At 54.3% G+C, this 12,054-nt stretch overlaps 1 protein-coding gene across 1 annotated transcript in view; it reads left to right on the plus strand.

The window, feature by feature from the left end:
- Positions 1-415: 415 nt before the first annotated feature.
- WDR86 (WD repeat domain 86) overlaps positions 416-12,054 on the plus strand; it is a 24,792-nt gene continuing 13,153 nt past the window's right edge. The window contains exons 1-2 of the mRNA XM_007469809.1: positions 416-704; positions 10,720-10,861. Of these exons, the coding sequence (XP_007469871.1) occupies positions 542-704; positions 10,720-10,861 (305 nt within the window). The 5' untranslated portion in view covers positions 416-541. The remainder of the gene's footprint in view (positions 705-10,719; positions 10,862-12,054) is intronic.

Below are 12,054 nucleotides of genomic sequence, written 5' to 3' on the forward strand. Positions count from 1 at the left end.
GGAGCGCAGGCCAGGAAAGTGGGAGGGGACAGGTTGAGGGGTGGTCTCTGAGGAGGAGCCAGGCTGAACTGTATTGTTCGCCTCGGCCGCCCGGAGCGCGCGGAGCGGGCCGGGGAGCGTACGCGGGGCGCTCCGCTTTCCGTGTTCCCCCCGTCCCCGGCGCCCCGAGAAGAGGTCCGGGCTTTCCCGCGCGCCCCGGGACGCCTCTGCTCAGGTGGGGTGCGGGTCTTCCCTGGGGGCGCGGGCAAGGGAGGCGTTCCGCGCCGGTGGGGCTGCGACTGCTGCACCCGGGAACCGGGAGTCCCGAGGGGGCCGCCCCGAGCAGCGTAGCCCCGCCGCCTCCGCGGGCCGGGAGGCCGGGTGGGCGCACGGGAGCGAGCGTCTGCCGCTTCACCCGCGCCGCGTGCTTCCGCAGGAGCCGGGGGCCGGGGGCCCCGCGATGGCCGCGGAACGCAGCCACAGGGAGCCGCGGCGAGGATACCCGGGCGCCCCTCCCACGCGGGGCGCAGCCTCCGCCTAAGTCCGCCGCCCAACCGGCGGGATGGGGGGCGGAGGGTCTGCCCTGAGGGTCTGCGCGGACCACCGCGGGGGCATCAACTGGCTCAGCCTGAGCCCCGACGGGCAGCGCCTGCTGACGGGCAGCGAGGACGGCACGGCCCGACTCTGGAGCACCGCGGACGGCCAGTGCTGCGCCCTCCTGCAAGGTAGACCCACTTGGCCGCGTCCTCCGACCTCTCGCTCTGTCCTCCTCTCTGCCGCTCGCCTGCCTCAGACCTGGGCGCTTTTGTCCGCAGACCCCTTCCCCCAAGTCCAGCCCGCGCCCATCGCGCTGGGTGGGGTGGGAGTGCAGAGGGGGCTACGATACGGGCCAGTGAGCCGAGGGGCGAGGCTGCGAGGGCGCAGATCACCTGTCAACCGCTGGGTGAAATCCCTTCCATCACCGCAGTTTTAACAAACAAAAAGAAATCGCAGTCCGCCCCTTTCAGCTTCCCTCGTCTCTCACTGGCCTTGTGACCTTTGGCTGAACATTTCCTCTCTCGGGGCCTTTGTAGTCACAACCGTGGCTTGTTAATCGGCCTGGGCACTACGGAGTGCACTCCACATGGTGTGGTACTGTTTTCCCACCACCCGTGCAGGCAGAGAAGCTGAGGCACAGAGTTAAGTAGTTCACCAGCGGTTTACACAGCCCATAGGGGGGCAGAGTCGAAAACCCCCTCCCTCATTCGACCCCCCTGCCCTGCTCTCTCACTGCCTCATTTCACCCGCAATTTGGCATGTTTGGAAACTCCATGAAATAGCAGGAGGTACACATAGGCGTAAATATTGTTTTACGAAAGAGCCCTACCAGTCTACCCACACCGATTTATATTTGTGGCTTACTCAAGGGGAGGTGGATGTTTTTCTTACCTCGGGTCCCTGTCACATGCCTGCAGCACAGGACGGTGAGGTCCCTCTGTTGTCTGAGTGGCTCCTATAGCCGCCTGTGGAAGCACCAGGCTGCCTGCACTGTGTGCACAGTTATTTTTCACTGCTGGTTTTTCCACCATAATCAGCAAATCCTGGGTGGCCTGCCCCAGGCCTCCTGACTCATCTAGGCACAGGGAGTAAATTAGCTTCCGTATTGGTGGATCCTGAACCTGCTGGTTTTCTTTTGTTCATTTTATTTATTTATTTATTTATTTATTTATTTATTTATTTATTTATTTATTTATTTATTTATTTATTTATTTATTTATCTTTGGGCCATGAGGCTCGTGGGATCTTATTTCCCCCCGACTGAGGAGCGAACCTGTGCCCCCTGCAGTGGAAGCGCAGAGTCTTAACCACTGGACCGCTAGGGAAGACCCACCCTGTTTGTTTTATTTTTATTTTTTATTTATTTATTTTTTGGCTGCGTTGGGTCTTCACTGCTGTGCGCGGGCTTTCTCTAGTTGCGGCGAGCGGGGGCTACTCTTCGTTGCGGTGCGCGGGCTTCTCGTTAACAATGGCTTCTCTTGTTGCGGAGCACGGGCTTTAGGTGCGCAGGCTTCGGTAGTTGTGGCATGCGGGCTTCAGTAGTTGTGGCATGCGGGCTTCAGTAGTTGTGGCATGCGGGCTTCAGTAGTTGTGGCACGCGGGCTTAGTTGCTCCGCAGCATGTGGGATCTTCCCAGACCAGGGCTCGACCCCGTGTCCTCTACTTTGTCAGGCGGATCTTAACCACTGGACCACTAGGGAAGTCCCACCCTGTTGGTTTTACATCAAAGCTCAGTAGGGATGCATTTTGGACTGCCTGCTATTTGGGAGCTGGTGTAGATAATGGGGAGTTGGCCACCACGCACAGATAGTCACACACACTGCCAAGGCATAGATCTGTTAGAAAATTAAAATCCAGTGTGTTTTGCTTTCCAAACATGAGAAGAGTATCTGGAGGGCTTTCAGAGATGCAGGTTCCTAGGTCTGGGTTTCACTGAGCCTTTGGGGGTAGGACTCCAGAATTGGCATTTCTAACAAGCTGTGAGGTGACTCTGATGATCGGCTGGCCCGGGGAGCCCTGAGCTCGGGACCCCTTGTGGGAGCCCAGTTTGTAGGCCAGTTTCTGCCTCAGGAAGCTCCAGTCCTTTCCAGGGTGGTTCTGGCCTCGTGGGCACCTGGCTCCGTCCCCAGGGCCCACAGTCCTGCCCAGCCCTGCCATCCTTACCCGGCTCTGTGCCTGGCAAGTCCCCTTCACACCCACTTTAGTGACCCTCACGGTGGCTCGTCACAGCAGGACACCAGAACCTGCTTCCTAGCAAGGCCACGCTGGACCCTCTGTTGCCCTAGTTGGAGGCCTTCCCACTCCACGGGAAAACGCTATCAAACGGAAAAACTGCTGACAGGGTCGTTTCTTTTATAAGGGTTTGCACTTTAAGAATTGTCAAGGACAGAGGGGACAAAAGTAACCTTTGCTTATCCTGAAATTGCACTAATAGACTTGTGAGAGAGTCATTTTGGGTGTGTGATAATCCTTGTGTGGCCCCCATGGTAAGCAAGGACCTGCCAACTGCTCCTCTGTGGGATTTTTTTTTTTGGCTGCGTTGGGTCTTCGTTGCTGCGCGCGGGCTTTCTCTAGTTGTGGCGAGCAGGGGCTACTCTTGATTGCGGTGCACAGGCTTCTCATTGCGGTGGCTTCTCTTGTTGCAGAGCTCAGGCTCTAGGTGCGCAGGCTTCAGTAGCTGTGGCGCACGGGTTGAGTAGTTGTGGCGCACGGGCTTAGTTGCTCTGTGGCGTGTGGGATCTTCCCGGACCAGGGATCAAACTCGTGTCCCCTCCATTGGCAGGTGGATTCTTAACCACTGCGCCACCAGGGAAGTCCATAGGATTTTTTTTGTATGAGTATTAATAAAAATGTCTTGACATTTTAGTGCCCTGTATTTTATAAATACCCTTCTAAGTACATATTTCTTATGTTATTAACCCTTGCAACTGTGAGGTGGATAGAATTGACAGCAGTTTAGGGACTTCCCTGGCAGTCCAGTGGTTAGGACTCTGCACTTTCACTGCTGAGGGTCTGGGTTCAGTCCCTGGTTGGGGAACTAAGACAAGCTGCGTGGCACGGCTAAAAAAAAAAAAAAATTAAGAACAATTGACAGCAGTTTATTTATTTATTTTTAAAATTTTATTGAAGTGTAGTTGACTTACAATGTTGTGTTAATTTCTGCTGTGCAGCAAAGTGGCTCAGTTATACACATATATTTATATATATTCTTTCTTTTCCATTAGGGTTTGTCACAGAATATTGACTATAGTTCCCTGTGCTATACAGTAGGACCTTGTTGTTTATCCATTCTCTATATAATAGTTTGCCTCTGCTGATCCTAAACTCCCATTCCTTCCCTCCCCACCCCTGGCAACCACAAGTCTGTTCTCTATGTCTGTGAGTCTGTTTTTGTTTCGTAGATATGTTGATTTGTATTGTATTTGAGATTCCACCTATAAGTGATATCATATGGTATTTGTCTTTCTCTTTCTGACTTACTTCCCTTAGTATGGTAATCTCTAGGTCCATCCATGTTGCTGCAAATGGCATTATTTCATTCTTTTTGATGGCTGAGTAGTATTCCATTTTGTGTATATGTGTGTGTGTGTGTGTGTGTGTGTGTGTGTGTATACACCACATCTTCTTTATCCATTTATCTGTCGGTGGACATTCAGGTTGCTTCCATGTCTTGGCTATTGTGAATAGTGCTGCTATGATAACACCAGTTTATAGATGAGAACAGGAGATGCAGATACTTACCAACATGCAGCATATTCTAAGTGTCTCCTAGACACTCACATCGTGAGGCAGGTGCTGTTGTCAGCACGCCCCATCCAACCTCATCCATAGTGAGGTTGCAGGGCTTGTCCAGGGTCTTGCGGCTGGTCGGCGGCAGAGAGGCTTCTCGCCCACTGTGTGGCCCCTGCTCTAAGCAGGACAGAGTTGCAGGGAAGCTGTGCTCCCCCGGGGCCACACGCTTGATCAGTGGCAGACCCTGCAGGTCTCCTGACTCCAAATCCAGGCTCTTTCCACTGCCATCGTAGACACTGCCACCTCAGGGTGAGTGCCAGCTCCTTGCATAGCTTGGGGCCCACAGAAGGCTTCAAAGGACAGCCTGTTGGTGGGTCAGGCCTGGATTGCTCGGGCAGAGCGGCCTGGGTTGGCAGCTCCTGCCATGCGTTTTCCTTCTGCAGACGAGCTTACGGTGCAGAAGCAGCTGGGGGCCAGAGGGTCTTCCCAGATCTTCCCGGACCAAGGCTCGAACCCATGTTCCCTGCATTGGCAGGTGGATTCTTGAACACTGCACCGCCAGGGAAGCCCTATTTATTTATTTATTTTGGCTGCGCCAAGTCTTAGTTGCGGCACACGGGATCTTCATTGCTGCACGTGGGATCCTCAGTTGCAGCATGAGGGCTTCTTAGTTGCGGCATGCATGTGGGATCTAGTTCCCCAAGCAGGGATCGAACCCGGGTCCCCCACACTGGGAGCGTGGAGTCTTACCCACTGGACCACCAGGGAAGTCCCGTGCCTCAGTTTCTTTATTTGTGAATTGGGGGTGATAACAAGAGGAACCTAATCTCATAAGGTCATGGTGGGCATCAAGCCAGTTAATAAAGAGTTCCTAGCTCATTGTATTCGCTGTCTTATCCTTCATGCCCGAAGTGAGTCACAGCACCCCTTGGCACCCCATGGCACCCCGTGCCATGCCAGCTCCAAAGCTCTTGCTCATTTGCCCCCCACAACTCCTTATCATCCCGTTTTGTAGATGAGGAAACTGAGGCTTGCCAGCCCTCTGCACTCCTCCCTCTGGGTCCAGAGCCCTTTCCCCCTCACCTGCCTGTTGGCTTGACTGCGCTGGGTGCCTGTGTCGGATTCAAAGGTGCAAGAGTCTCAGATCCCGCCCCAGGGAATTTGCAGATTGGATTGAGAGAATGATTGCTTAACTAAGGGGCTGTGTGCACTTCAGAAGAGCAGGAACTTGGTGGGCTGGGGTAGTCAGGGTTCACCTCTTGGCCCAGGAGGACCTGGAACTGAGACAATTTTTAATTGTTACAAAAAACACACAGCATAATATTCACCATCTTAGCCATTTTTAATATACATTTGAGAGACATTAAACGTTCAAAATGTTGTGCAGCCATCCCCACCATCACCTCCAGGATTTTTTCCTCTTGTAAAACTGAAACCATCCCCTCTGAACAATAACCTAATTCTTCCCTCCCCCAGCCCCTGGCACCCACTGTTCTACTTTCTGCCTCTAGGAACCTGACTCCTCTGGGTGCCTTGTATAAGTGGAATCACATATTAGTTGTCTTTTGGGGACTGGCTCATTTCACTCAGCACAATGTCCCCAAGGTTGTAGCATGGGCCAGAATGTGCTTCCTTTTGAAAGCCGAATGCTGTTCTGCCGTGTGGTTCTTATACATCTTCTTTATCCATCATCCATCGGTGGACACTTGGGCTGCTTCCACTTCCTGACCATTGTGAGTGATGCTGCTGTGAACATGGGTGTGCAAGTATCTCTTCCAGGCCCTGCTTTCCATTCTTTTGGGTATATACCCAGAAGTGGGATTGCTGAATCATCTCATACATATTTTTAAACGGGCACGTGGGAGCACAGGGAAGGCTCTCAGACATAAACAAATCGTTATTAACTTCGTCCTGGTCAAGGAAAAATTCCATCAAAAAACAGTTTGTTTTGGGCTTCCCTGGTGGCGCAGTGGTTGGGAGTCTGCCTGCCGATGCAGGGGACACGGGTTCGTGCTCTGGTCTGGGAGGATCCCACATGCCGCGGAGCGGCTGGGCCCGTGAGCCATGGCCGCTGAGCCTGTGCGTCCGGAGCCTGTGCTCCACAGCGGGAGAGGCCACAACAGTGAGAGGCCCGCGTACCGCAAAAAAAAAGCCCCAGAAAAACCCAGTTTGTTTTAAGTACGGATGTGAAGGGGGCCCACACTGGCAATTCACTCTAAAGCTTTGTGGAACCATGGTCTAGGGCAGGTGAGCTCCCCTGTGGATGTGGATTAAGGAGAACGGGGTTGGAGGCGGGAGAGAGTTTGGTCTAGGTTGTGGAGCGGGTGAAGCTGGGCTGAGGACAGGCCCTGTGGCGGCAGCAGTGAGCAGAGCATCAGCCGGGCTGGGAGCTCAGGGGCGGGTGGCCCAAGCCTGCATCCTCAGTGGCTTTGTCAGACCCTGTCCATTCCAGCCAGAGCTCCCATGCTCAGACAATGGCAGGAAACAACTGGCACCTCAGAATGGTAACTCAAGGAGTCTAATAAAGGGATGCTTGTAAAATGTGGGCAGAGTGTGGGGAACCACTGTACTTATGGCGAGTACCAGAGGAGCTGTCACCATCCCCAGGCCTGAAGGAGGGAGGGTGGGAGCGGTCACTGCCGCCTGGAAATGGCTGGGGAGGAGGCTCCCTCCGGGGAGGTGTGACCGTGGTGTGAGGGCCTCGGCCAGCGCATCCCGAACTAGCGACCCCTCCTGGGGCTCCCGACTGTCTGAACCCTGCGGGCAGCAGAGGAGACCGGGAGCCCACAGCGGGTGGGGGCCGCTGCAGGGCGCAGGCTGGAGAAGACGAGGACCCACGGGGGCAGATGAAAGACTCCAGGGGCAGCAGGGAGAGAGGAGGCCCCGCTTTTCATGCTGAGTTGAAGGCGTGTTCAGCTGGGCCGTGCCCACTTCAGGCCCCTCTGCCCCTGCAGACCCTGGTCTCCAGCGCGGTGAGCTGCTGCTGCATGGGGAGGGGGCACTTGGACTCTAAACCTCCGGCAAGTCCAGGGGCGTGCAAGCCGGGAGACAGGGCCGGCTACCTTGGCAGGAAACCCTGAGCCTCAGCATATTCTTTTGAACATAGTAACCGCATTTTATCTGCATTCTATATCCCTTCAAAAATATTTATTTTTAGTTTGGCTTTCTTGCTTATTCTGCACAATTCCAACAGCTTGTGGCCGAGGCGCTGTGGTCCCTGGAGACATGATGGGCCCTCCCTTCTCCGAGCCCTCACTCCTCCACCCCTGGTGATCCTGCCGGGGCGGTGGAGCCCTGTCATTAGTCTGTGGATTATAGTCAGGGGAGCACTCCGCAGCCCCCAGGGCCCCTGTGCTGCAAGGGCTCTGAACCCGGATCGCTTCCTTGGGTTGTCAGATGTGAGATGGGCGTCTTGTGCTGGAGAAGGGGCTTGTGCGGGGGAGAGCCTTGATCGATGCAGGGACCCCCGCCAGCTTGGCCAGGCCCCTGAGGGGGCGGAGGGTCAGCCTGGCCCAGCTTTTTACATTGAAAAACTTCTTTTTATTATCACCTCTTTTCTTCAAGTCTGTTTATATTTCTGTTGATTTGCAATCTGTGTATATATCCTTTTTTTTACTTCTGCATACCAGAAAAGCTGTCCCACTCTCACGGTCTTGGTTAATGGCTGCAGTTTCACCGAGTCTAGGTGCCACGCCTGGATTTTCAGTGTTTTTCTTGGCCTGATTGACGGGTTCACATGACACTCTGCCTTCCTGCTGTCAGATGCTGCTGAGATGGGACGGAAGGAGCTGGAATGGGAGTGACACCCCAAGGGAGCCTCTCCTGGCCTTGGTTAGCACTGGGGACTCCTCTCATGGTGCTGAGCCCTCCCGACCCCTCCTGATGGCTGATCTGGTCTCGGGGAAAGCTCGTTGAGAATCCTCAAATATTTTATAAACATTTTGGGGTTGGCAAAAAGCTGGGCTGTGTTTTGCCAAACACATTTGCCCTCGACTTTTTTTTTTTTTTTGGTGGTACGCGGGCCTCTCACTGTTGTGGCCTCTCCCGTTGCGGAGCACAGGCTCCGGACGCGCAGGCTCAGCGGCCATGGCTCACGGGCCCAGCCGCTCCGCGGCATGTGGGATCTTCCCGGACCGGGGCATGAACCCGCGTCCCCTGCATCGGCAGGCGGACCTCTCAACCACTGCGCCACCAGGGAAGCCCTGCCCTCGACTTTTAAACTGATGCGCACTTTGAGGGAAACAGTCTGCAGCCTCTTCCCATGTTTACTTAATTTACGCATATGTTGTTTTCTTAGAGGCCTGGTATGTGCTATCCAAGAAGATGGGAAAACGTTTCTTTCTTACTTTAAAAAAAAATTCTGTTTCTTAGAACTCAGGAAGTTGGGTTCTTCCAAGAGAAACTAAGCTTGACCCCAGGGCCAAAAAAAAAAAAAAAAAAAGTGTGAATCAGCTTGAAACTACCCAGGAGATTCTAAATCCCCATCTACAAGATACCAGATATCTAGATGAAATTTAAAAATCTGATCGAAATCCTTAAAGTAATAAATATGACACTCCCATGTGTTATTATTTGAATTCATCAGTCTCCCCGTCTGTGAAGTGGCTGTTAGGTCTAACATTCCTTTGCTTCTGTTGATTTTCTGGTCCCTGAATTCTTCTCCGATAAAGTCAGCGCAGTTTGCTGTTGGAAGTGCTTATATCCGAGATGGAAACACTTTTACCTGAAAAACAAGCCCTACTGTGTCCAAGGATGGAGGACTCCTGGGCTGCTTAATAATGGTCGAGTGGTAAACATCGACCCCACAGCCAGGGTGAGAGTGAAAAGATCTGACAACTGCCCCGTAAGAGGATGACCAGGTGCACTTGGCCGAGACCCCAGAGTGCGGGGCCCTCCCTCCGTCCCGGACCTCCACCCTCACTGTGTCTACTAATCCACTGTTTCTGCCAACTGCCTGAATTCTGGCCCCAGGGGCCCCTCCTGCTTGGGTGTGAGCTATAGCTTCTCTCCCAGATGCTCCTCCTTTCCTCCCGACAGACACGGGTACTGCGTAGACCCTTCCTTGCCTGCCACACCCAGGCTTCTGCTCTGTCGACCCTCTCGCCACGCTCTGTCCCAGCACGTATCAAGCTCGACTGACTGTCCCTCCTTCTGGGCTGGCTGCTCTGTTTGAAGGCAGGGAATGTGTTTTAATGATCTCTGTTTCTGTATTTGTGTCCTGCGGCTGCTGTGACCAATGATCACACTGGGTTTCCTTAAAGCAAGTTTATTCCGGCGCAAGTCTGGAGGCCAAAAGCCCAAAATCAGTGTCACTGGGATGAAATCAAGGGGTTGGCAGGGTGGGTTCATTCTGCAACCTGTAGGGGAGAATGCCGTTGCCTTTCCAGCTTCTGATGGCTGCTGCACCCCTTGGCTTGTGGCTGCATCACTTCCGTCTTCAGGGCCAGCACCTGCAAATCTCTGCTCTCTCTTCACGGTGCCTTCTCTGTGTCCTCAGATCTCCCTCTGCCTCCTCTGTGTGTGTATTTATTTATTTATTTATTTGGCTGTGCCGGGTCTTAGGTGTGGCATGAGGGATCTTTAGTTGCGGCATGCGGGATCTTTAGTTGCAGCATGTGGGCTCTTAGTTGCTACATGCAGGATCCAGTTTCCTGACCAGGGGTCGAACCTGGGCCCCCTGCATTGGGAACATGGAGTCTTAACACTGGACCACCAGGGAAGTCCCTCTGCCTCCTTCTTATAAGGATGCTTGTGATGGCGTGTAGGGCCCACCCTGATATCCAGGACAATCTCCCCATCTCAAGATCCTTAATTAATTGCATCTATAAATGTGTCTTCTTCCAAGAAAGGTAACATTTCTAGGTTCCAGCAATTAGGACCTGCTCTCTTTGGGGCCAGAATTCTGCCTACCACAGTGTCTGTCCCCAAATGTAAGAACAGCTCACACCTAGCGTTTACACAGCGACACAGGAACACCGTGAGATAGGCATTGTCACTCTCCCCATTTCAGGTGAGGAAATCGAGGCACAGAGAGGTGAAATAACTTGCCCATGGGCAGCCAGTAGCACCACCAGGCTTCTAGCCCAGGCATTCTGGTTCCGAAGACCATGCCCTTGGCCTCTGTACTTCCTGCCTCTGCAACATGGGGTTTGTTGAATGACTGAGTGAATACAAATAGCTGAAAAGTTTGAAGAAGACTAAAAGGAGATGACTAAGAAGGGGGAGGGAAGGAGGGGAGGGAGGAAGGATTCCGGGGCAGGCTAAGTGCCCCCTGAATTGCTCCTGGCCCCCACGATTCCTGGGATTCTCCCAGACTTAAAGCATCATTTCAACACACTAGTCACTACTGGACTTGCTGCAAACACTCGCCGCCCCCTGCTTTCTTCCCTTCCCCCCCATCTCAAACATTCTGAAAGAAAAACGGGAGCTGGCATGCCCTGCTGTGCTCATGTCTCCCCTCCTCATCTGCAGGGCATGAAAGCTACGTGACCTTCTGCCAGCTGGAGGACGAAGCCGCCTTCACGTGCAGTGCTGACTGCACCATCAGGAAGTGGGATGTGCTGACCGGGCAGTGTCTGCAGGTGTTCCGGGGACACACGTCCATTGTGAACAGGTTGGTGTGCCTGCCAGGCCTCTCCTCATGGTACCCGGCCGAGTCCCAAGGGACAGAGATGTAGGCTGTGGGGCCTCTGCCCTGGAGGAATTTAGCTTCCCTGGGGAACACGTGTGGATGTGCGGGGAGGTGGTCCGGAGCAACAGCAGTGGAAGGACAGCAGTGTCCCCAGCGCAGCAAGCGCTAACTGCCCAGGGCTGCAGGTGGGGGGGGGGGCAGGGAGGCACCACCAACACTTAGACCAGAGCCTGAAAGCCCTCCCATGGCCCTGGCAGCACAGCTGCCCCCAGCTGGGTGCAGGGAAAGGGGTTGGAGGCTACAGCTCCCACCGAGGGAACAAATTCCAGAGGAAATGGCTTAATTGGTACCTGATGGTGGACTGGGGGCTCGGAGGAGGGGCAGAATGGGGATTGTTCTGAAGAGGGAGTCGAGGGTGTTTTTAAACCTCTCCTTTCCGTGTTGCTGTTGAAGATATCCCAGACCCTCCTTCTCATGGAGGTTTGAAGTTTTGCAGAAATGTATTGAGTTTGGGTCTGAGCTGAGCCATGGAAATTCCTTGGTGATCAGATCAATTGGTCACTATCTCTGCAACTTGGGGCCATCGCAAACTCCCGAGGGAATGCCCGGTATGAGCAGGAGTCTGGGCACCGGGGCCCTCGTGACCTCACTAGCCAGGAAGGGCAGCTTCCCGGGCAGCGAACTAAGCAGGGAAAGGGCCCAGTGCAGGCGGGCGTTTGGCGGGGTTGGGGGCAGGGACGGAAGGATGTTCTCAGCCAGAGGAGATGCTGGCAGCTGAGCTTTGTGGAGCCTGGGTCCAGGTGGGACCCGTCTGGCCTAATGTTCCAGCGCACGGTGGGTGGAAGCGGTGGGTCAGCCCGATCATTAACTGCCTGGAGTACCAGCTGCCTGCAGACGGAACGGTGCTCCCACAGGGTGGGAACAGGGGAGCATCCCTGAGCAGAGAGGCACAAGGGTCGTGTTGGCTCAGTGGGGAAGGACCCCAGTGGGGACCCCATAGAGCTCTGCCCCAGCCCCTGCCTCCTGTAGCTGAGCGTTTATCCCACCTACACCCCTTAGATAGAGCAGGCGAGGCCCGGGGTCCTGGGAGACCAGCCAGCACCACGCAGGCTGGGGCGGAGGAGGGCTGGAACTGGGACCCGTATTTCAGCTCTTGCTGGCCTCTTCCACACTCT

The sequence above is a fragment of the Lipotes vexillifer genome, unplaced genomic scaffold, assembly GCF_000442215.2.
Source record: "Lipotes vexillifer unplaced genomic scaffold, Lipotes_vexillifer_v1.1 scaffold472, whole genome shotgun sequence".
Lineage (NCBI taxonomy): Eukaryota > Metazoa > Chordata > Mammalia > Artiodactyla > Lipotidae > Lipotes > Lipotes vexillifer.